The sequence below is a fragment of the Garra rufa genome, chromosome 25 (assembly GCF_049309525.1).
Source record: "Garra rufa chromosome 25, GarRuf1.0, whole genome shotgun sequence".
Taxonomy (NCBI): Eukaryota; Metazoa; Chordata; class Actinopteri; order Cypriniformes; family Cyprinidae; genus Garra; species Garra rufa.
Genome location: NC_133385.1, coordinates 39,011,354 through 39,037,624, shown reverse-complemented (window position 1 = coordinate 39,037,624; position 26,271 = coordinate 39,011,354). Strand labels below are relative to the sequence as shown.

At 39.4% G+C, this 26,271-nt stretch overlaps 1 protein-coding gene across 1 annotated transcript; it reads right to left on the bottom strand.

Moving 5' to 3' along the window:
* Positions 1-20,654: 20,654 nt before the first annotated feature.
* On the bottom strand, positions 20,655-21,797 carry LOC141301502 (uncharacterized). The gene is made up of 5 exons (XM_073831698.1): positions 21,621-21,797; positions 21,407-21,523; positions 21,140-21,273; positions 20,878-21,051; positions 20,655-20,781 (listed from the first exon to the last, which is right to left on the bottom strand). The coding sequence occupies exons 1-5, from the start codon at positions 21,795-21,797 to the stop codon at positions 20,700-20,702; spliced, it is 684 nt and encodes a 227-aa protein (XP_073687799.1). The 3' UTR covers positions 20,655-20,699.
* Between the last annotated feature and the right edge of the window lie 4,474 nt (positions 21,798-26,271).

Sequence of the window (26,271 nt, the reverse complement as noted above, 5' to 3'; positions counted from 1 at the left end):
ATTCGTCCATCTGTAATCTAAAGAATGTGACCACGAAAAGCCTATTCGTCCATCTGCAATCTAAAGAAAGTGACCATGAAAAGCCTATTCGTCCATCTGTAATCTAAAGAATGTGACCACGAAAAGCCTATTCGTCCATCTGCAATCTAAAGAAAGTGACCACGAAAAGCCTATTCGTCCATCTGCAATCTAAAGAAAGTGACCATGAAAAGCCTATTCGTCCATCTGCAATCTAAAGAATGTGACCACGAAAAGCCTATTCGTCCATCTGTAATCTAAAGAATGTGACCACGAAAAGCCTATTCGTCCATCTGTAATCTAAAGAAAGTGACCATGAAAAGCCTATTCGTCCATCTGCAATCTAAAGAATGTGACCACGAAAAGCCTATTCGTCCATCTGTAATCTAAAGAATGTGACCACGAAAAGCCTATTCGTCCATCTGTAATCTAAAGAAAGTGACCATGAAAAGCCTATTCGTCCATCTGCAATCTAAAGAATGTGACCACGAAAAGCCTATTCGTCCATCTGCAATCTAAAGAAAGTGACCACGAAAAGCCTATTCGTCCATCTGCAATCTAAAGAAAGTGACCATGAAAAGCCTATTCGTCCATCTGCAATCTAAAGAATGTGACCACGAAAAGCCTATTCGTCCATCTGTAATCTAAAGAATGTGACCATGAAAAGCCTATTCGTCCATCTGCAATCTAAAGTATGTGACCACGAAAAGCCTATTCGTCCATCTGTAATCTAAAGAATGTGACCACGAAAAGCCTATTCGTCCATCTGCAATCTAAAGAATGTGACCATGAAAAGCCTATTCGTCCATCTGCAATCTAAAGAATGTGACCATGAAAAGCCTATTCGTCCATCTGCAATCTAAAGAATGTGACCATGAAAAGCCTATTCGTCCATCTGCAATCTAAAGAATGTGACCATGAAAAGCCTATTCGTCCATCTGCAATCTAAAGAATGTGACCATGAAAAGCCTATTCGTCCATCTGTAATCTAAAGTACGTGACCACGAAAAGCCTATTCGTCCATCTGTAATCTAAAGTACGTGACCATGAAAAGCCTATTCGTCCATCTGCAATCTAAAGAATGTGACCATGAAAAGCCTATTCGTCCATCTGCAATCTAAAGAATGTGACCATGAAAAGCCTATTCGTCCATCTGTAATCTAAAGTACGTGACCACGAAAAGCCTATTCGTCCATCTGTAATCTAAAGTACGTGACCACGAAAAGCCTATTCGTCCATCTGCAATCTAATGAATGTGACCACGAAAAGCCTATTCGTCCACCTGCAATCTAATGAATGTGACCACGAAAAGCCTATTCGTCCATCTGCAATCTAATGAATGTGACCACGAAAAGCCTATTCGTCCATCTGCAATCTAAAGTGCGTGACCATGAAAAGCCTATTCGTCCATCTGCAATCTAAAGTGCGTGACCATGAAAAGCCTATTCGTCCATCTGTAATCTAAAGAATGTGACCATGAAAAGCCTATTCGTCCATCTGTAATCTAAAGAATGTGACCATGAAAAGCCTATTCGTCCATCTGTAATCTAAAGAATGTGACCATGAAAAGCCTATTCGTCCATCTGTAATCTAAAGAATGTGACCATGAAAAGCCTATTCGTCCATCTGTAATCTAAAGTATGTGACCACGAAAAGCCTATTCGTCCATCTGTAATCTAAAGAATGTGACCATGAAAAGCCTATTCGTCCATCTGTAATCTAAAGAATGTGACCACGAAAAGCCTATTCGTCCATCTGTAATCTAAAGAATGTGACCACGAAAAGCCTATTCGTCCATCTGTAATCTAAAGAATGTGACCACGAAAAGCCTATTCGTCCATCTGTAATCTAAAGAATGTGACCACGAAAAGCCTATTCGTCCATCTGTAATCTAAAGAATGTGACCATGAAAAGCCTATTCGTCCATCTGTAATCTAAAGAATGTGACCATGAAAAGCCTATTCGTCCATCTGTAATCTAAAGAAAGTGACCATGAAAAGCCTATTCGTCCATCTGCAATCTAAAGTATGTGACCATGAAAAGCCTATTCGTCCATCTGCAATCTAAAGTATGTGACCACGAAAAGCCTATTCGTCCATCTCCTATTCGTCCATCTGTAATCTAAAGAATGTGACCACGAAAAGCCTATTCGTCCATCTGCAATCTAAAGAATGTGACCACGAAAAGCCTATTCGTCCATCTCCTATTCGTCCATCTGTAATCTAAAGAATGTGACCACGAAAAGCCTATTCGTCCATCTGTAATCTAAAGAATGTGACCATGAAAAGCCTATTCGTCCATCTGTAATCTAAAGAATGTGACCATGAAAAGCCTATTCGTCCATCTCCTATTCGTCCATCTGTAATCTAAAGAATGTGACCATGAAAAGCCTATTCGTCCATCTCCTATTCGTCCATCTGTAATCTAAAGAATGTGACCACGAAAAGCCTATTCGTCCATCTGTAATCTAAAGAATGTGACCATGAAAAGCCTATTCGTCCATCTGTAATCTAAAGAATGTGACCATGAAAAGCCTATTCGTCCATCTGTAATCTAAAGAAAGTGACCATGAAAAGCCTATTCGTCCATCTGCAATCTAAAGTATGTGACCATGAAAAGCCTATTCGTCCATCTGCAATCTAAAGTATGTGACCACGAAAAGCCTATTCGTCCATCTCCTATTCGTCCATCTGTAATCTAAAGAATGTGACCACGAAAAGCCTATTCGTCCATCTGCAATCTAAAGTATGTGACCACGAAAAGCCTATTCGTCCATCTGCAATCTAAAGAATGTGACCACGAAAAGCCTATTCGTCCATCTGCAATCTAAAGAATGTGACCACGAAAAGCCTATTCGTCCATCTGCAATCTAATGAATGTGGCCACGAAAAGCCTATTCGTCCATCTGTAATCTAAAGAAAGTGACCATGAAAAGCCTATTCGTCCATCTGCAATCTAAAGTATGTGACCACGAAAAGCCTATTCGTCCATCTGCAATCTAATGAATGTGGCCACGAAAAGCCTATTCGTCCATCTGTAATCTAAAGAATGTGACCATGAAAAGCCTATTCGTCCATCTGCAATCTAAAGAAAGTGACCATGAAAAGCCTATTCGTCCATCTGTAATCTAAAGAAAGTGACCATGAAAAGCCTATTCGTCCATCTGCAATCTAAAGAATGTGACCATGAAAAGCCTATTCGTCCATCTGCAATCTAAAGAATGTGACCATGAAAAGCCTATTCGTCCATCTGTAATCTAAAGAATGTGACCATGAAAAGCCTATTCGTCCATCTGCAATCTAAAGAAAGTGACCATGAAAAGCCTATTCGTCCATCTGCAATCTAAAGAATGTGACCATGAAAAGCCTATTCGTCCATCTGTAATCTAAAGAAAGTGACCATGAAAAGCCTATTCGTCCATCTGTAATCTAAAGAAAGTGACCATGAAAAGCCTATTCGTCCATCTGCAATCTAAAGAATGTGACCATGAAAAGCCTATTCGTCCATCTGCAATCTAAAGAAAGTGACCATGAAAAGCCTATTCGTCCATCTGTAATCTAAAGAATGTGACCATGAAAAGCCTATTCGTCCATCTGTAATCTAAAGAAAGTGACCATGAAAAGCCTATTCGTCCATCTGTAATCTAAAGAATGTGACCATGAAAAGCCTATTCGTCCATCTGTAATCTAAAGAAAGTGACCATGAAAAGCCTATTCGTCCATCTGTAATCTAAAGAAAGTGACCATGAAAAGCCTATTCGTCCATCTGTAATCTAAAGAATGTGACCATGAAAAGCCTATTCGTCCATCTGTAATCTAAAGAATGTGACCATAAAAAGCCTATTCGTCCATCTGTAATCTAAAGAATGTGACCATGAAAAGCCTATTCGTCCATCTGCAATCTAATGAATGTGACCACGAAAAGCCTATTCGTCCATCTGTAATCTAAAGAATGTGACCATAAAAAGCCTATTCGTCCATCTGTAATCTAAAGAAAGTGACCATGAAAAGCCTATTCGTCCATCTGTAATCTAAAGAATGTGACCATAAAAAGCCTATTCGTCCATCTGTAATCTAAAGAAAGTGACCATGAAAAGCCTATTCGTCCATCTGTAATCTAAAGAATGTGACCATGAAAAGCCTATTCGTCCATCTGTAATCTAAAGAAAGTGACCATGAAAAGCCTATTCGTCCATCTGTAATCTAAAGAAAGTGACCATGAAAAGCCTATTCGTCCATCTGCAATCTAAAGAATGTGACCACGAAAAGCCTATTCGTCCATCTGTAATCTAAAGAAAGTGACCATGAAAAGCCTATTCGTCCATCTGTAATCTAAAGAATGTGACCATGAAAAGCCTATTCGTCCATCTGTAATCTAAAGAAAGTGACCATGAAAAGCCTATTCGTCCATCTGTAATCTAAAGAATGTGACCACGAAAAGCCTATTCGTCCATCTGTAATCTAATGAATGTGACCATGAAAAGCCTATTCGTCCATCTGCAATCTAAAGAATGTGACCATGAAAAGCCTATTCGTCCATCTGCAATCTAATGAATGTGACCATGAAAAGCCTATTCGTCCATCTGTAATCTAAAGAAAGTGACCATGAAAAGCCTATTCGTCCATCTGTAATCTAAAGAATGTGACCATGAAAAGCCTATTCGTCCATCTGCAATCTAAAGAATGTGACCATGAAAAGCCTATTCGTCCATCTGTAATCTAAAGAATGTGACCACGAAAAGCCTATTCGTCCATCTGTAATCTAAAGAATGTGACCATGAAAAGCCTATTCGTCCATCTGTAATCTAAAGAATGTGACCATGAAAAGCCTATTCGTCCATCTGCAATCTAAAGAATGTGACCATGAAAAGCCTATTCGTCCATCTGTAATCTAAAGAATGTGACCATGAAAAGCCTATTCGTCCATCTGTAATCTAAAGAATGTGACCATGAAAAGCCTATTCGTCCATCTGTAATCTAAAGAATGTGACCATGAAAAGCCTATTCGTCCATCTGTAATCTAAAGAAAGTGACCATGAAAAGCCTATTCGTCCATCTGTAATCTAAAGAATGTGACCACGAAAAGCCTATTCGTCCATCTGTAATCTAAAGAATGTGACCACGAAAAGCCTATTCGTCCATCTGTAATCTAAAGAATGTGACCACGAAAAGCCTATTCGTCCATCTGCAATCTAAAGAAAGTGACCACGAAAAGCCTATTCGTCCATCTGCAATCTAAAGAATGTGACCACGAAAAGCCTATTCGTCCATCTGTAATCTAAAGAATGTGACCATGAAAAGCCTATTCGTCCATCTGCAATCTAAAGTATGTGACCACGAAAAGCCTATTCGTCCATCTGTAATCTAAAGAAAGTGACCACGAAAAGCCTATTCGTCCATCTGCAATCTAAAGAAAGTGACCACGAAAAGCCTATTCGTCCATCTGCAATCTAAAGAATGTGACCACGAAAAGCCTATTCGTCCATCTGCAATCTAAAGTATGTGACCACGAAAAGCCTATTCGTCCATCTGTAATCTAAAGAATGTGACCATGAAAAGCCTATTCGTCCATCTGTAATCTAAAGAATGTGACCATGAAAAGCCTATTCGTCCATCTGCAATCTAAAGAAAGTGACCATGAAAAGCCTATTCGTCCATCTGTAATCTAAAGAAAGTGACCATGAAAAGCCTATTCGTCCATCTGTAATCTAAAGAATGTGACCATGAAAAGCCTATTCGTCCATCTGTAATCTAAAGAAAGTGACCATGAAAAGCCTATTCGTCCATCTGTAATCTAAAGAAAGTGACCATGAAAAGCCTATTCGTCCATCTGTAATCTAAAGAATGTGACCATGAAAAGCCTATTCGTCCATCTGTAATCTAAAGAATGTGACCATGAAAAGCCTATTCGTCCATCTGTAATCTAAAGAATGTGACCACGAAAAGCCTATTCGTCCATCTGTAATCTAAAGAATGTGACCATGAAAAGCCTATTCGTCCATCTGTAATCTAAAGAAAGTGACCATGAAAAGCCTATTCGTCCATCTGTAATCTAAAGAATGTGACCATGAAAAGCCTATTCGTCCATCTGTAATCTAAAGAATGTGACCACGAAAAGCCTATTAGTCCATCTGTAATCTAAAGAATGTGACCATGAAAAGCCTATTAGTCCATCTGTAATCTAAAGAATGTGACCATGAAAAGCCTATTCGTCCATCTGTAATCTAAAGAAAGTGACCATGAAAAGCCTATTCGTCCATCTGTAATCTAAAGAATGTGACCATGAAAAGCCTATTCGTCCATCTGTAATCTAAAGAAAGTGACCATGAAAAGCCTATTCGTCCATCTGCAATCTAAAGAATGTGACCATGAAAAGCCTATTCGTCCATCTGTAATCTAAAGAAAGTGACCATGAAAAGCCTATTCGTCCATCTGCAATCTAAAGAATGTGACCATGAAAAGCCTATTCGTCCATCTGTAATCTAAAGAAAGTGACCATGAAAAGCCTATTCGTCCATCTGTAATCTAAAGAAAGTGACCATGAAAAGCCTATTCGTCCATCTGCAATCTAAAGAATGTGACCACGAAAAGCCTATTAGTCCATCTGTAATCTAAAGAATGTGACCATGAAAAGCCTATTCGTCCATCTGTAATCTAAAGAAAGTGACCATGAAAAGCCTATTCGTCCATCTGTAATCTAAAGAAAGTGACCATGAAAAGCCTATTCGTCCATCTGTAATCTAAAGAATGTGACCATGAAAAGCCTATTCGTCCATCTGTAATCTAAAGAATGTGACCATGAAAAGCCTATTAGTCCATCTGTAATCTAAAGAATGTGACCATGAAAAGCCTATTCGTCCATCTGTAATCTAAAGAAAGTGACCATGAAAAGCCTATTCGTCCATCTGTAATCTAAAGAAAGTGACCATGAAAAGCCTATTCGTCCATCTGTAATCTAAAGAATGTGACCATGAAAAGCCTATTCGTCCATCTGTAATCTAAAGAATGTGACCATGAAAAGCCTATTCGTCCATCTGTAATCTAAAGTACGTGACCACGAAAAGCCTATTCGTCCATCTGTAATCTAAAGAATGTGACCATGAAAAGCCTATTCGTCCATCTGCAATCTAAAGAAAGTGACCACGAAAAGCCTATTCGTCCATCTGTAATCTAAAGAAAGTGACCATGAAAAGCCTATTCGTCCATCTGTAATCTAAAGAATGTGACCATGAAAAGCCTATTCGTCCATCTGCAATCTAAAGAAAGTGACCACGAAAAGCCTATTCGTCCATCTGTAATCTAAAGAAAGTGACCATGAAAAGCCTATTCGTCCATCTGTAATCTAAAGAATGTGACCATGAAAAGCCTATTCGTCCATCTGTAATCTAAAGTACGTGACCACGAAAAGCCTATTCGTCCATCTGTAATCTAAAGAATGTGACCATGAAAAGCCTATTCGTCCATCTGCAATCTAAAGAAAGTGACCACGAAAAGCCTATTCGTCCATCTGTAATCTAAAGAAAGTGACCACGAAAAGCCTATTCGTCCATCTGTAATCTAAAGAATGTGACCATGAAAAGCCTATTCGTCCATCTGCAATCTAAAGTACGTGACCACGAAAAGCCTATTCGTCCATCTGTAATCTAAAGAAAGTTACCATGAAAAGCCTATTCGTCCATCTGTAATCTAAAGTACGTGACCACGAAAAGCCTATTCGTCCATCTGTAATCTAAAGAAAGTGACCATGAAAAGCCTATTCGTCCATCTGTAATCTAAAGAATGTGACCACGAAAAGCCTATTCGTCCATCTGTAATCTAATGAATGTGACCATGAAAAGCCTATTCGTCCATCTGTAATCTAAAGAATGTGACCACGAAAAGCCTATTCGTCCATCTGCAATCTAAAGAATGTGACCACGAAAAGCCTATTCGTCCATCTGCAATCTAAAGAATGTGACCATGAAAAGCCTATTCGTCCATCTGCAATCTAAAGAATGTGACCATGAAAAGCCTATTCGTCCATCTGCAATCTAAAGAATGTGACCATGAAAAGCCTATTCGTCCATCTGCAATCTAAAGAAAGTGACCATGAAAAGCCTATTCGTTCATCTGCAATCTAATGAATGTGACCACGAAAAGCCTATTCGTCCATCTGTAATCTAAAGAATGTGACCATGAAAAGCCTATTCGTCCATCTGCAATCTAAAGAATGTGACCACGAAAAGCCTATTCGTCCATCTGTAATCTAAAGAATGTGACCATGAAAAGCCTATTCGTCCATCTGTAATCTAAAGAATGTGACCACGAAAAGCCTATTAGTCCATCTGCAATCTAAAGTACGTGACCACGAAAAGCCTATTCGTCCATCTGTAATCTAAAGAAAGTGACCATGAAAAGCCTATTCGTCCATCTGTAATCTAAAGAAAGTGACCATGAAAAGCCTATTCGTCCATCTGTAATCTAAAGAATGTGACCATGAAAAGCCTATTCGTCCATCTGTAATCTAAAGAATGTGACCATGAAAAGCCTATTCGTCCATCTGTAATCTAAAGAATGTGACCATGAAAAGCCTATTCGTCCATCTGTAATCTAAAGAATGTGACCATGAAAAGCCTATTCGTCCATCTGTAATCTAAAGTATGTGACCACGAAAAGCCTATTCGTCCATCTGTAATCTAAAGAATGTGACCATGAAAAGCCTATTCGTCCATCTGTAATCTAAAGAATGTGACCATGAAAAGCCTATTCGTCCATCTGTAATCTAAAGTATGTGACCACGAAAAGCCTATTCGTCCATCTGTAATCTAAAGAATGTGACCATGAAAAGCCTATTCGTCCATCTGTAATCTAAAGAATGTGACCACGAAAAGCCTATTCGTCCATCTGTAATCTAAAGAATGTGACCACGAAAAGCCTATTCGTCCATCTGTAATCTAAAGAATGTGACCACGAAAAGCCTATTCGTCCATCTGTAATCTAAAGAATGTGACCACGAAAAGCCTATTCGTCCATCTGTAATCTAAAGAATGTGACCACGAAAAGCCTATTCGTCCATCTGCAATCTAAAGTATGTGACCATGAAAAGCCTATTCGTCCATCTGCAATCTAAAGTATGTGACCACGAAAAGCCTATTCGTCCGTCTCCTATTCGTCCATCTGTAATCTAAAGAATGTGACCACGAAAAGCCTATTCGTCCATCTGCAATCTAAAGAATGTGACCACGAAAAGCCTATTCGTCCATCTGCAATCTAATGAATGTGGCCACGAAAAGCCTATTCGTCCATCTGTAATCTAAAGAAAGTGACCATGAAAAGCCTATTCGTCCATCTGCAATCTAAAGTATGTGACCACGAAAAGCCTATTCGTCCATCTGTAATCTAAAGAATGTGACCATGAAAAGCCTATTCGTCCATCTGTAATCTAAAGAATGTGACCATGAAAAGCCTATTCGTCCATCTGCAATCTAAAGTACGTGACCACGAAAAGCCTATTCGTCCATCTGTAATCTAAAGAATGTGACCATGAAAAGCCTATTCGTCCATCTGTAATCTAAAGAATGTGACCATGAAAAGCCTATTCGTCCATCTGTAATCTAAAGAATGTGACCATGAAAAGCCTATTCGTCCATCTGTAATCTAAAGAATGTGACCATGAAAAGCCTATTCGTCCATCTGTAATCTAAAGAAAGTGACCATGAAAAGCCTATTCGTCCATCTGCAATCTAAAGAATGTGACCATGAAAAGCCTATTCGTACATCTGCAATCTAAAGAAAGTGACCATGAAAAGCCTATTAGTCCATCTGCAATCTAAAGAATGTGACCATGAAAAGCCTATTCGTCCATCTGCAATCTAAAGAAAGTGACCATGAAAAGCCTATTCGTCCATCTGTAATCTAAAGAAAGTGACCATGAAATGCCTATTCGTCCATCTGTAATCTAAAGAAAGTGACCATGAAAAGCCTATTCGTCCATCTGTAATCTAAAGAATGTGACCATGAAAAGCCTATTCGTCCATCTGCAATCTAAAGTACGTGACCACGAAAAGCCTATTCGTCCATCTGTAATCTAAAGAATGTGACCATGAAAAGCCTATTCGTCCATCTGCAATCTAAAGTACGTGACCACGAAAAGCCTATTCGTCCATCTGCAATCTAAAGAATGTGACCACGAAAAGCCTATTCGTCCATCTGCAATCTAAAGAATGTGACCATGAAAAGCCTATTCGTCCATCTGTAATCTAAAGAATGTGACCACGAAAAGCCTATTCGTCCATCTGTAATCTAAAGAATGTGACCATGAAAAGCCTATTCGTCCATCTGTAATCTATAGAATGTGACCATGAAAAGCCTATTCGTCCATCTGTAATCTAAAGAATGTGACCATGAAAAGCCTATTCGTCCATCTGTAATCTAAAGAATGTGACCACGAAAAGCCTATTCGTCCATCTGTAATCTAAAGAATGTGACCATGAAAAGCCTATTCGTCCATCTGCAATCTAAAGAAAGTGACCATGAAAAGCCTATTCGTCCATCTGCAATCTAAAGAATGTGACCATGAAAAGCCTATTCGTCCATCTGTAATCTAAAGAAAGTGACCATGAAAAGCCTATTCGTCCATCTGTAATCTAAAGAAAGTGACCATGAAAAGCCTATTCGTCCACCTGCAATCTAAAGTATGTGACCACGAAAAGCCTATTCGTCCATCTGCAATCTAAAGAATGTGACCACGAAAAGCCTATTCGTCCATCTGCAATCTAATGAATGTGACCACGAAAAGCCTATTCGTCCATCTGCAATCTAAAGAATGTGACCATGAAAAGCCTATTCGTCCATCTGCAATCTAATGAATGTGACCATGAAAAGCCTATTCGTCCATCTGCAATCTAAAGAATGTGACCATGAAAAGCCTATTCGTCCATCTGCAATCTAATGAATGTGACCATGAAAAGCCTATTCGTCCATCTGTAATCTAAAGAAAGTGACCATGAAAAGCCTATTCGTCCATCTGTAATCTAAAGAATGTGACCATGAAAAGCCTATTCGTCCATCTGTAATCTAAAGAATGTGACCATGAAAAGCCTATTCGTCCATCTGTAATCTAAAGAATGTGACCACGAAAAGCCTATTCGTCCATCTGTAATCTAAAGAAAGTGACCATGAAAAGCCTATTCGTCCATCTGTAATCTAAAGAATGTGACCATGAAAAGCCTATTCGTCCATCTGTAATCTAAAGAAAGTGACCATGAAAAGCCTATTCGTCCATCTGTAATCTAAAGAATGTGACCATGAAAAGCCTATTCGTCCATCTGTAATCTAAAGAATGTGACCATGAAAAGCCTATTCGTCCATCTGTAATCTAAAGAATGTGACCATGAAAAGCCTATTCGTCCATCTGTAATCTAAAGAAAGTGACCATGAAAAGCCTATTCGTCCATCTGTAATCTAAAGAATGTGACCATGAAAAGCCTATTCGTCCATCTGCAATCTAAAGAAAGTGACCACGAAAAGCCTATTAGTCCATCTGTAATCTAAAGAATGTGACCATGAAAAGCCTATTCGTCCATCTGTAATCTAAAGAAAGTGACCATGAAAAGCCTATTCGTCCATCTGTAATCTAAAGAATGTGACCATGAAAAGCCTATTCGTCCATCTGTAATCTAAAGAAAGTGACCACGAAAAGCCTATTAGTCCATCTGTAATCTAAAGAATGTGACCATGAAAAGCCTATTCGTCCATCTGTAATCTAAAGAAAGTGACCATGAAAAGCCTATTCGTCCATCTGTAATCTAAAGAATGTGACCATGAAAAGCCTATTCGTCCATCTGCAATCTAATGAATGTGACCATGAAAAGCCTATTCGTCCATCTGTAATCTAAAGAATGTGACCATGAAAAGCCTATTCGTCCATCTGCAATCTAAAGAATGTGACCATGAAAAGCCTATTCGTCCATCTGTAATCTAAAGAATGTGACCATGAAAAGCCTATTCGTCCATCTGTAATCTAAAGAAAGTGACCATGAAAAGCCTATTCGTCCATCTGTAATCTAAAGAATGTGACCACGAAAAGCCTATTCGTCCATCTGTAATCTAATGAATGTGACCATGAAAAGCCTATTCGTCCATCTGCAATCTAAAGAATGTGACCATGAAAAGCCTATTCGTTCATCTGCAATCTAAAGAATGTGACCATGAAAAGCCTATTCGTCCATCTGCAATCTAAAGAAAGTGACCATGAAAAGCCTATTCGTCCATCTGCAATCTAAAGAATGTGACCACGAAAAGCCTATTCGTCCATCTGTAATCTAAAGAAAGTGACCATGAAAAGCCTATTCGTCCATCTGTAATCTAAAGAATGTGACCATGAAAAGCCTATTCGTCCATCTGTAATCTAAAGAAAGTGACCATGAAAAGCCTATTCGTCCATCTGTAATCTAAAGAAAGTGACCATGAAAAGCCTATTCGTCCATCTGCAATCTAAAGAATGTGACCACGAAAAGCCTATTCGTCCATCTGTAATCTAAAGTACGTGACCACGAAAAGCCTATTCGTCCATCTGTAATCTAAAGTACGTGACCACGAAAAGCCTATTCGTCCATCTGTAATCTAAAGAATGTGACCATGAAAAGCCTATTCGTCCATCTGCAATCTAAAGTACGTGACCACGAAAAGCCTATTCGTCCATCTGTAATCTAAAGAATGTGACCACGAAAAGCCTATTCGTCCATCTGTAATCTAAAGAAAGTGACCATGAAAAGCCTATTCGTCCATCTGTAATCTAAAGTACGTGACCACGAAAAGCCTATTCGTCCATCTGTAATCTAAAGAAAGTGACCATGAAAAGCCTATTCGTCCATCTGTAATCTAAAGAATGTGACCACGAAAAGCCTATTCGTCCATCTGTAATCTAAAGAATGTGACCATGAAAAGCCTATTCGTCCATCTGCAATCTAATGAATGTGACCATGAAAAGCCTATTCGTCCATCTGCAATCTAAAGAATGTGACCATGAAAAGCCTATTCGTCCATCTGTAATCTAAAGAAAGTGACCATGAAAAGCCTATTCGTCCATCTGCAATCTAATGAATGTGACCATGAAAAGCCTATTCGTCCATCTGTAATCTAAAGTATGTGACCATGAAAAGCCTATTCGTCCATCTGTAATCTAAAGAAAGTGACCATGAAAAGCCTATTCGTCCATCTGTAATCTAAAGTACGTGACCATGAAAAGCCTATTCGTCCATCTGTAATCTAAAGAATGTGACCATGAAAAGCCTATTCGTCCATCTGTAATCTAAAGAATGTGACCACGAAAAGCCTATTCGTCCATCTGCAATCTAAAGTACGTGACCACGAAAAGCCTATTCGTCCATCTGTAATCTAAAGAATGTGACCATGAAAAGCCTATTCGTCCATCTGTAATCTAAAGAATGTGACCATGAAAAGCCTATTCGTCCATCTGCAATCTAAAGTACGTGACCACGAAAAGCCTATTCGTCCATCTGTAATCTAAAGAATGTGACCATGAAAAGCCTATTCGTCCATCTGTAATCTAAAGAATGTGACCATGAAAAGCCTATTCGTCCATCTGTAATCTAAAGAATGTGACCATGAAAAGCCTATTCGTCCATCTGTAATCTAAAGTACGTGACCACGAAAAGCCTATTCGTCCATCTGTAATCTAAAGAATGTGACCATGAAAAGCCTATTCGTCCATCTGCAATCTAAAGAAAGTGACCACGAAAAGCCTATTCGTCCATCTGTAATCTAAAGAAAGTGACCATGAAAAGCCTATTCGTCCATCTGCAATCTAAAGTACGTGACCACGAAAAGCCTATTCGTCCATCTGTAATCTAAAGAAAGTGACCATGAAAAGCCCATTCGTCCATCTGTAATCTAAAGAAAGTGACCACGAAAAGCCTATTCGTCCATCTGCAATCTAAAGAATGTGACCATGAAAAGCCTATTCGTCCATCTGCAATCTAAAGAAAGTGACCACGAAAAGCCTATTCGTCCATCTGCAATCTAAAGAATGTGACCATGAAAAGCCTATTCGTCCATCTGCAATCTAATGAATGTGACCATGAAAAGCCTATTCGTCCATCTGCAATCTAAAGAATGTGACCATGAAAAGCCTATTCGTCCATCTGCAATCTAAAGAAAGTGACCACGAAAAGCCTATTCGTCCATCTGCAATCTAAAGTATGTGACCACGAAAAGCCCATTCGTCCATCTGTAATCTAAAGAATGTGACCATGAAAAGCCTATTCGTCCATCTGCAATCTAAAGTACGTGACCACGAAAAGCCTATTCGTCCATCTGTAATCTAAAGAATGTGACCATGAAAAGCCTATTCGTCCATCTGCAATCTAAAGTACGTGACCACGAAAAGCCTATTCGTCCATCTGCAATCTAAAGAATGTGACCACGAAAAGCCTATTCGTCCATCTGCAATCTAAAGAATGTGACCATGAAAAGCCTATTCGTCCATCTGTAATCTAAAGAATGTGACCACGAAAAGCCTATTCGTCCATCTGTAATCTAAAGAATGTGACCATGAAAAGCCTATTCGTCCATCTGTAATCTATAGAATGTGACCATGAAAAGCCTATTCGTCCATCTGTAATCTAAAGAATGTGACCATGAAAAGCCTATTCGTCCATCTGTAATCTAAAGAATGTGACCACGAAAAGCCTATTCGTCCATCTGTAATCTAAAGAATGTGACCATGAAAAGCCTATTCGTCCATCTGCAATCTAAAGAATGTGACCATGAAAAGCCTATTCGTCCATCTGTAATCTAAAGAATGTGACCATGAAAAGCCTATTCGTCCATCTGTAATCTAAAGAATGTGACCATGAAAAGCCTATTCGTCCATCTGTAATCTAAAGAAAGTGACCATGAAAAGCCTATTCGTCCATCTGTAATCTAAAGAATGTGACCATGAAAAGCCTATTCGTCCATCTGTAATCTAAAGAAAGTGACCATGAAAAGCCTATTCGTCCATCTGCAATCTAAAGAATGTGACCATGAAAAGCCTATTCGTCCATCTGCAATCTAAAGAAAGTGACCATGAAAAGCCTATTCGTCCATCTGCAATCTAAAGAATGTGACCATGAAAAGCCTATTCGTCCATCTGTAATCTAAAGAAAGTGACCATGAAAAGCCTATTCGTCCATCTGTAATCTAAAGAAAGTGACCATGAAAAGCCTATTCGTCCACCTGCAATCTAAAGTATGTGACCACGAAAAGCCTATTCGTCCATCTGCAATCTAAAGAATGTGACCATGAAAAGCCTATTCGTCCATCTGCAATCTAATGAATGTGACCACGAAAAGCCTATTCGTCCATCTGCAATCTAATGAATGTGACCACGAAAAGCCTATTCGTCCATCTGCAATCTAAAGAATGTGACCATGAAAAGCCTATTCGTCCATCTGCAATCTAATGAATGTGACCATGAAAAGCCTATTCGTCCATCTGCAATCTAAAGAATGTGACCATGAAAAGCCTATTCGTCCATCTGCAATCTAATGAATGTGACCATGAAAAGCCTATTCGTCCATCTGTAATCTAAAGAATGTGACCATGAAAAGCCTATTCGTCCATCTGTAATCTAAAGAAAGTGACCATGAAAAGCCTATTCGTCCATCTGTAATCTAAAGAATGTGACCATGAAAAGCCTATTCGTCCATCTGTAATCTAAAGAAAGTGACCATGAAAAGCCTATTCGTCCATCTGTAATCTAAAGAATGTGACCATGAAAAGCCTATTCGTCCATCTGTAATCTAAAGAATGTGACCATGAAAAGCCTATTCGTCCATCTGTAATCTAAAGAATGTGACCATGAAAAGCCTATTCGTCCATCTGTAATCTAAAGAAAGTGACCATGAAAAGCCTATTCGTCCATCTGTAATCTAAAGAATGTGACCATGAAAAGCCTATTCGTCCATCTGCAATCTAAAGAAAGTGACCACGAAAAGCCTATTAGTCCATCTGTAATCTAAAGAATGTGACCATGAAAAGCCTATTCGTCCATCTGTAATCTAAAGAAAGTGACCATGAAAAGCCTATTCGTCCATCTGTAATCTAAAGAATGTGACCATGAAAAGCCTATTCGTCCATCTGTAATCTAAAGAAAGTGACCACGAAAAGCCTATTAGTCCATCTGTAATCTAAAGAATGTGACCATGAAAAGCCTATTCGTCCATCTGTAATCTAAAGAAAGTGACCATGAAAAGCCTATTCGTCCATCTGTAATCTAAAGAATGTGACCATGAAAAGCCTATTCGTCCATCTGCAATCTAATGAATGTGACCATGAAAAGCCTATTCGTCCATCTGTAATCTAAAGAATGTGACCATGAAAAGCCTATTCGTCCATCTGTAATCTAAAGAATGTGACCATGAAAAGCCTATTCGTCCATCTGTAATCTAAAGAAAGTGACCATGAAAAGCCTATTCGTCCATCTGTAATCTAAAGAATGTGACCACGAAAAGCCTATTCGTCCATCTGTAATCTAATGAATGTGACCATGAAAAGCCTATTCGTCCATCTGCAATCTAAAGAATGTGACCATGAAAAGCCTATTCGTTCATCTGCAATCTAAAGAATGTGACCATGAAAAGCCTATTCGTCCATCTGCAATCTAAAGAAAGTGACCATGAAAAGCCTATTCGTCCATCTGCAATCTAAAGAATGTGACCACGAAAAGCCTATTCGTCCATCTGTAATCTAAAGAAAGTGACCATGAAAAGCCTATTCGTCCATCTGTAATCTAAAGAATGTGACCATGAAAAGCCTATTCGTCCATCTGTAATCTAAAGAATGTGACCATGAAAAGCCTATTCGTCCATCTGTAATCTAAAGAAAGTGACCATGAAAAGCCTATTCGTCCATCTGTAATCTAAAGAAAGTGACCATGAAAAGCCTATTCGTCCATCTGCAATCTAAAGAATGTGACCACGAAAAGCCTATTCGTCCATCTGTAATCTAAAGTACGTGACCACGAAAAGCCTATTCGTCCATCTGTAATCTAAAGTACGTGACCACGAAAAGCCTATTCGTCCATCTGTAATCTAAAGAATGTGACCATGAAAAGCCTATTCGTCCATCTGCAATCTAAAGTACGTGACCACGAAAAGCCTATTCGTCCATCTGTAATCTAAAGAATGTGACCATGAAAAGCCTATTCGTCCATCTGTAATCTAAAGAATGTGACCACGAAAAGCCTATTCGTCCATCTGTAATCTAAAGAAAGTGACCATGAAAAGCCTATTCGTCCATCTGTAATCTAAAGTACGTGACCACGAAAAGCCTATTCGTCCATCTGTAATCTAAAGAAAGTGACCATGAAAAGCCTATTCGTCCATCTGTAATCTAAAGAATGTGACCACGAAAAGCCTATTCGTCCATCTGTAATCTAAAGAATGTGACCATGAAAAGCCTATTCGTCCATCTGCAATCTAATGAATGTGACCATGAAAAGCCTATTCGTCCATCTGCAATCTAAAGAATGTGACCATGAAAAGCCTATTCGTCCATCTGTAATCTAAAGAAAGTGACCATGAAAAGCCTATTCGTCCATCTGCAATCTAATGAATGTGACCATGAAAAGCCTATTCGTCCATCTGTAATCTAAAGTATGTGACCATGAAAAGCCTATTCGTCCATCTGTAATCTAAAGAAAGTGACCATGAAAAGCCTATTCGTCCATCTGTAATCTAAAGTACGTGACCATGAAAAGCCTATTCGTCCATCTGTAATCTAAAGAATGTGACCATGAAAAGCCTATTCGTCCATCTGCAATCTAAAGAAAGTGACCATGAAAAGCCTATTCGTCCATCTGCAATCTAAAGAAAGTGACCATGAAAAGCCTATTCGTCCATCTGCAATCTAAAGAATGTGACCACGAAAAGCCTATTCGTCCATCTGCAATCTAAAGAATGTGACCACGAAAAGCCTATTCGTCCATCTGCAATCTAAAGAATGTGACCATGAAAAGCCTATTCGTCCATCTGCAATCTAAAGAATGTGACCACGAAAAGCCTATTCGTCCATCTGCAATCTAAAGAATGTGACCATGAAAAGCCTATTCGTCCATCTGCAATCTAAAGAATGTGACCATGAAAAGCCTATTCGTCCATCTGCAATCTAAAGAAAGTGACCATGAAAAGCCTATTCGTCCATCTGCAATCTAAAGAAAGTGACCACGAAAAGCCTATTCGTCCATCTGCAATCTAAAGAAAGTGACCATGAAAAGCCTATTCGTCCATCTGCAATCTAAAGAAAGTGACCATGAAAAGCCTATTCGTCCATCTGCAATCTAAAGAATGTGACCATGAAAAGCCTATTCGTCCATCTGCAATCTAAAGAATGTGACCATGAAAAGCCTATTCGTCCATCTGCAATCTAAAGAAAGTGACCATGAAAAGCCTATTCGTCCATCTGCAATCTAAAGAATGTGACCATGAAAAGCCTATTCGTCCATCTGCAATCTAAAGAATGTGACCATGAAAAGCCTATTCGTCCATCTGCAATCTAAAGAATGTGACCATGAAAAGCCTATTCGTCCATCTGCAATCTAAAGAATGTGACCATGAAAAGCCTATTCGTCCATCTGCAATCTAAAGAATGTGACCATGAAAAGCCTATTCGTCCATCTGCAATCTAAAGAAAGTGACCATGAAAAGCCTATTCGTCCATCTGCAATCTAAAGAATGTGACCATGAAAAGCCTATTCGTCCATCTGCAATCTAAAGAATGTGACCATGAAAAGCCTATTCGTCCATCTGCAATCTAAAGAAAGTGACCATGAAAAGCCTATTCGTCCATCTGCAATCTAAAGAATGTGACCATGAAAAGCCTATTCGTCCATCTGCAATCTAAAGAAAGTGACCATGAAAAGCCTATTCGTCCATCTGCAATCTAAAGAATGTGACCACGAAAAGCCTATTCGTCCATCTGCAATCTAAAGAAAGTGACCACGAAAAGCCTATTCGTCCATCTGCAATCTAAAGAAAGTGACCACGAAAAGCCTATTCGTCCATCTGCAATCTAAAGAAAGTGACCATGAAAAGCCTATTCGTCCATCTGCAATCTAAAGAATGTGACCACGAAAAGCCTATTCGTCCATCTGCAATCTAAAGAATGTGACCATGAAAAGCCTATTCGTCCATCTGCAATCTAAAGAAAGTGACCATGAAAAGCCTATTCGTCCATCTGCAATCTAAAGAATGTGACCATGAAAAGCCTATTCGTCCATCTGCAATCTAAAGAAAGTGACCATGAAAAGCCTATTCGTCCATCTGCAATCTAAAGAATGTGACCACGAAAAGCCTATTCGTCCATCTGCAATCTAAAGAATGTGACCATGAAAAGCCTATTCGTCCATCTGCAATCTAAAGAAAGTGACCATGAAAAGCCTATTCGTCCATCTGCAATCTAAAGAATGTGACCACGAAAAGCCTATTCGTCCATCTGCAATCTAAAGAATGTGACCATGAAAAGCCTATTCGTCCATCTGCAATCTAAAGAATGTGACCATGAAAAGCCTATTCGTCCATCTGCAATCTAAAGAATGTGACCATGAAAAGCCTATTCGTCCATCTGCAATCTAAAGAAAGTGACCATGAAAAGCCTATTCGTCCATCTGCAATCTAAAGAATGTGACCATGAAAAGCCTATTCGTCCATCTGCAATCTAAAGAAAGTGACCATGAAAAGCCTATTCGTCCATCTGCAATCTAAAGAATGTGACCACGAAAAGCCTATTCGTCCATCTGCAATCTAAAGAAAGTGACCACGAAAAGCCTATTCGTCCATCTGCAATCTAAAGAAAGTGACCACGAAAAGCCTATTCGTCCATCTGCAATCTAAAGAAAGTGACCACGAAAAGCCTATTCGTCCATCTGCAATCTAAAGAAAGTGACCACGAAAAGCCTATTCGTCCATCTGCAATCTAAAGAAAGTGACCATGAAAAGCCTATTCGTCCATCTGTAATCTAAAGAATGTGACCACGAAAAGCCTATTCGTCCATCTGCAATCTAAAGAATGTGACCATGAAAAGCCTATTCGTCCATCTGCAATCTAAAGAATGTGACCATGAAAAGCCTATTCGTCCATCTGCAATCTAAAGAAAGTGACCATGAAAAGCCTATTCGTCCATCTGCAATCTAAAGAAAGTGACCATGAAAAGCCTATTCGTCCATCTGCAATCTAAAGAATGTGACCACGAAAAGCCTATTCGTCCATCTGCAATCTAAAGAATGTGACCATGAAAAGCCTATTCGTCCATCTGCAATCTAAAGAATGTGACCACGAAAAGCCTATTCGTCCATCTGCAATCTAAAGAATGTGACCATGAAAAGCCTATTCGTCCATCTGCAATCTAAAGAATGTGACCATGAAAAGCCTATTCGTCCATCTGCAATCTAAAGAAAGTGACCATGAAAAGCCTATTCGTCCATCTGCAATCTAAAGAAAGTGACCACGAAAAGCCTATTCGTCCATCTGCAATCTAAAGAAAGTGACCATGAAAAGCCTATTCGTCCATCTGCAATCTAAAGAAAGTGACCACGAAAAGCCTATTCGTCCATCTGCAATCTAAAGAATGTGACCATGAAAAGCCTATTCGTCCATCTGCAATCTAAAGAATGTGACCACGAAAAGAAACTGGCCGTCCAGTTACACAGGAAATTGCGAGACAAATGCAGAGAAGTCTCTGTTCTCGGTGCTGGTTCCGGGAGTGCCATCGTCTGATGTAAAGCTGCAAAAGGAAGGAAAGACAAGTTTAAAAAAATAAAAAAATTATATAACATTGGGAAAACACAATCATGTTGAACCACTGGATGAAATGACCTACCCCGCCAAGGAGTCCAGCAGCACACAAACTGTGGCTGTTGCATTCTTTGCCGCCGGCACCCTGAGGGTTAGGTACTCTTTCACTGCCTGCTGTTGGTCTGCTGGCAGTGTTTGAGCAGCAGCCGCCTCCACTGCCTTCCGCATGTCATTGCTCCTGATGGCGGGCAGCTTATACCTGCATTAAGAAATAAAAGATTATTTATGAATATTCACTGTGACCGGTAAGATATTGGAAATCTATGCGGATCTGCGGGGCCACATACATTTCATGGAGGCGGTTGAGATCCTTTGTGACGTTGCACACTCCTTCGCCGGCCGGTGACATGAAAAACCGATTGCAGGTTTTATCAGGCCGAATGTTTTCTGGCCGTATCTCTCTGAAGTACAGCTGAAACCACTGTGAAAATAGAACAGACTGTTATAAACTAGTACTGAAACCAAAAAATCTTTGTGCATTACAATAAAACAGCACATGCATTGCTTCATACTGTAGTCAGAGAATCAGTCTAATAAGATATGTAAGGCCTTACAGCTTCCTCTGTGGAGGACAGGGCGAACGTGGGAGCCTGCTTTCTAGCTGTTGCGCGGCTGCTGATGCCAAACACAACCCTGCCACCATGCTGCAACCTCTCCACCCAGTCTGCATCCTAGAAAACATGGAAATATTTTAATTGCCAAATCGTACTCATGTCAAAAAATTACAGCATATCATGAGGGACAACTTGCTACAATAGATGAACTTACAGTCAAGACTTCCACAGCTCCAGGGCCCTGAAGGTGACGGAAAACCAAGACTGCCTCGCAGTAATACCTGTAAAGGGTCTTCTCCGCCCCGGACACCTCGCCGCCCTTCAGCAGGTTTCCTCGTATCCTGAGGAAGTCTGCTTTTGCAGCGGTCAGGATCTTCTGACAGTCTTGCATGCTGTGAGAGACTGAAGTGGTGGTAACCGGTAAAGGGATTATAGAGGACTGTGGATAAAATGTCCCACATGCAGGGTTTTAACAAAAAACAAAAAGAAAAACACTCAAGCTTATATAGCCTACTGTTCTGAAAAAAAGAATACTGTAAACAAAAGAAATGCTACACAAATTAAACTTTACACAAATACTGGGCGTTAAACCTAAAAAACAAATAGAATTACAAGAAGTATTACATAAAAATAAATTAATAATTTTGGTGTAAGCTTTTTTTTATGGAATATCTTGGTTTACCCCTGATTTCACTACGTTACATTTTTTTTTAAATACTTTGATACTTTTACCAGACTTTAACAAAGCTTTTTTTTTTTTTTTTGGAAAAGGTGTTTGTTAGTTTGTTTCGTTTTTATGTTATTTTACTAACTGATGTCACAGGGCGCATTCAAATGTATAGCTTTAACAGTTTTAACATAATACAATCACAATTAGCTACGGACAAAAAAACAAGCCTTACCTTTTCTGAGATTCAGCCATTTTCAAATTAAGCAATCGAAGAACGCGTCCCAGCAAAAGAGAATGTATATGTCCGCTTGAAGAGATATTCAAAAGACATGAGGTGCGTTCGAGATGCACTACACTAGCCTGCCGCCGGCTGGCGAGAGCAGCCCCTTGCAGTCGGGGGAGGAGTAAAGAGACGGCCGTCAGGTCGGACACTTATAGGTTTCCGTAGTGTGCTGAAACATTTTTCTTAGCAGTATACTTTAATTTGAACTCTTAAACAATAAGAATATATGTTTACCATATCGCCTAATCTTCATTTTCATCATTAATGTTTTGTTTGAATATCAGATATTCGATATAAAGATTGATTACATACAGGAACTTTTTTAAGAAAAAACACGCAGCACACGTCGTGCTTGTCGTCACATAATCTGACCAATGAGAATAAAGTGTGTCGTCATCAAGGCTTTCGCAGGCGGTTTTAAGCAGCTGCAGCGCCTGACCTCTGCGGCTGCTCTCGTTTTGCTCTCACGGTACTTTGATGGCACACGTGATCGAAAGGCGGCTGCAGCGCCGATCAAAGTCGGACAAATGATCTTACCAGAATGCATTGTTTTGTAAGGCGGCAGCCGATTTCTGGCGGCGCCGCATGAAGTCGAACGCACCTAGTGACAGATCTCCACAAGTGCTTAGTGTATTTACGTCAGGGGGCGGGCTCATCTCCGCCTCCAGCCCCGAAACACGATTGTGATTGGTCGCTCAGCACCAAAACATTAGGTGCGTTCGACTTCATGCAGCGCTGCGCGGACCGATCGGCGGCTGATTTGAAGTAGTGCAGGTTAGAAATTTTGTCCGACTTGAACCGGCGTCGACACCACGTGACGTTCACGTGTGGCATCAAAGTAACGCGAGAGCGTTTCGAGAACAGCCGGCTTGCTCAGCCAGCGCAGCATTTCAGAAGGGACTGCGCCAGGCTGTGATGACGTCACAGCTTCTCACGATTGGCCACATTCACCACATGACGATGATCACGCGTGTTTCGTGCAGAACAAATCAATTTGCATGCCATTTCGTAAATAGTTTACGATCTTTTGATTGCAGTACATTTTACTCCCTTAAATTCTTTATATTGGATTTGTGCATAAGTTTATTATTGTACTTTTTTCATACAGACCACTTATAGTATTCAGCTACATATTTAAGTAATATTTTTTATGGAATGTGGTAGGGCTGTCCCCGAATAGTCGAAGATTCGATGCATCGATATGCGGAGCCTGATTCGACCACCGATCTCACAGTCGAATCTTCGCGGGTGAAACGAGCATCATACCATTTTGGCATTATGGGGGTGCTCAATGTCTAATTGCACACAGAACTACTGGTTTTGTACGGTTATATTACATTATATACAGCCTTTGATTATGATAATGCAGTAAAAACAAAAGTGAAAAGAAAGAAGCGTTCAATAAATATTTTTAACGTGTTTGTGAATAAATCTAACCACCCCTGTGACAGATTTAATTTTCACTTGCCCTGATCCATGATGAGATGCGGACCATCTTGACGGCAGGGATTACACCGGCGGCGATCACACCGAACGCGTTTTTGCAATTGGAGGCGCCTCTTTTGAATGGTTTTCTGTTGGCAGTGAGCGTTCTGCGCTCTGTTTATGCGCCCCCCGCGCCTCGCGTTTTTGCAGGAGCGCTCTGAGCGCCTGAAGTTGAAAAAAAAAATCAACTCTGAGCGGAAAAACGCCTAACGTCATTCGCGTTCTTTTCCATTGTCCAATCGAATGAATGGAGAGGCGGGACTTCTGTTGTGATGGCGAAAGTTTACCGTCGCTTAAAAAGTCCGGAGACTGCAAGAAATGGAGGAGAAACCTTTGGTGTCTATCGTGGGTAACCAGGAGCTGTATTATTTAGGGTTTCTGCTAATATGACAGTTTACTTAACAGCAAAAAACTAAGATTTTAGAGCGTTCGCGCTATAATCCTTTGATTTGACTGACAGGACAGCTGTTTCGGTCGTTGCTTAGCAAAAAAGGCAGTGCTGTGCGCCTCGCGTTTTTAGAACTAAAAGACGCGTTCTGTGTTTTTATTTAAACCAATAAGTTCGTCTGTCAGTTGGCAGGCAGTTTTGGTCGCTTTATTAAAAGTTGTTGCTGTGTGCAGTGTGTAAAATAAAATAAAAATTGTTTTACCCTCCTGCTGACTATAGTGTCGTGCCCCTCCCAACCCATTCACACACACACATAGGCCTAGATGATTCGACTATCGGTCGACTATAGAAAGATTCGAAAATTCTGATTCGACTATGAAAATTCATAGTCGGGGACAGCCCTAGAATGTGGTCAACACTGATTGATGCTGAAATCTGTAGTTGCTGCTTCACTTGCATGTGCTGCATTTCTTCCAACAAAAAAGGTATTTATATAGCTTCCAATTCATCTGCAATAAAGTAGGCAAACGCCACGTGATCTGCCATGTTTGAGGAAGCAACGAGATCCCCAACTTGTCCGACTTGACGGCTCCGTTTTCAGCTCCTCCCCGACTCTGCGCAGCGCAGCATGAGCTCGAACACACCTATTGCCTCTACACATCTGGGCACGTGTGTCAACACAGCAGCACGCTAAGCTATTTGCTGAACGGTGTTGCACGCTTCTTGCAGCATCAGCAGGTTTAGAACACGCTGTTGAATTCAGTCCGAAAAAGATATGTTTGATCGTTTTATCTGTTTCAATCTGATATTCCGTTTGTTCAAAATGAAAGCAACCGTAGGTCGCCATGTTTGTTTTGCTGCAATGAATTCTGGGTGTTGAAGTCTTTCACTACACAGGCTTGAATGGTGCTGTGCCTACAGTGTGTCTATTTACTAACCCAAAAAATTTGAAGTTATATGTGTGCTTTTAAACACTGATTCAAACATACAATTATATTTTTTTAAAAGTATTTAATAATATGCTTCTTTGTCTGTGTAGAGTAATACATGTCTATGTGTTGGTTTTGGCATATGGTTAAGAAATGATCTCTTGAATCGATTTAGATAAACTTTATATATTATTTATTTGTTGGCAGTAATTTAACCAAAAAACAATAATTATGGAAGCCTCACAGCTCTAATTTGATATAAAAGCTTATTTACTTTACATATAAAAACATATTTACATAGTTGTGCTTTAGTTGGCTTGTGCTGAAAATGGTTTCTCCCATTAAAATAATGAAGCCATTACTAAAAAATCACAGTCATTAACCGAATTGCAGAACTGAAAATCATCAATATCAATAGTTAGGATGAGCTGATAATTAGCCATTTTCTGCAGACAAACAAAAACTAATCCATCTGTTAAGAATATAATGCTTCATGCATGAAGAATAAGTTAAATAGTCTTTAATTATGATATATATGATAAATAATATTATAAATTGTGTGTGTGTGTGTGTGTGTGTGTGTGTGTGTGTGTGTGTGTGTGTATATATATATATATATATACACACACACACACACACACACACACACACACACACACACATTTATTTTTTCAATATTACAGATTATATTCTACATACAAAACAAACTAACCAATCTATAGATTAAAAGCTAAAATGTAGCCATATATTGTATGTATTTGGCTGGTAGTGTATTATGGATAAAAATAAAATGTTTAAATATATGCAAGCAGTTATTTTATTGCATATTTGAATCCTATTTACCTTGAAAAAGGTCTGTCCACGGAAAGCCTGCAGAGGCCCCGTCAAAAAAATTACAGCTGTCACTTTATGATGTTGGAATTTGGTTGACCTGCAGGTTTTCCGTGGACAATGCATTATTAGCCCATTATTTAAGTTTGCAATAATTCTGTGTGTAGTTAATTGCCTTAAAACTCAATCTATTTTCAGATTAAGTGTGGACTCAATTGCTTTAAAACTCAATATATTTTCAGATTAAGTGTGGAGTCAATTACTTTAACCAGGAAACTG

Coding starts and splice junctions, on each gene's coding strand:
- LOC141301502 (XM_073831698.1), bottom strand. CDS start 21,797: ATGCAAGACTGTCAGAAGATCCTGACCGCTGCAAAAGCAGACTTCCTC. Junction 21,274..21,406: donor TGTCCTCCACAGAGGAAGCT/GTAAGGCCTTAC, acceptor CTATTTTCACAG/TGGTTTCAGCTGTACTTCAG. Junction 20,782..20,877: donor CTGCTGGACTCCTTGGCGGG/GTAGGTCATTTC, acceptor TTCCTTTTGCAG/CTTTACATCAGACGATGGCA.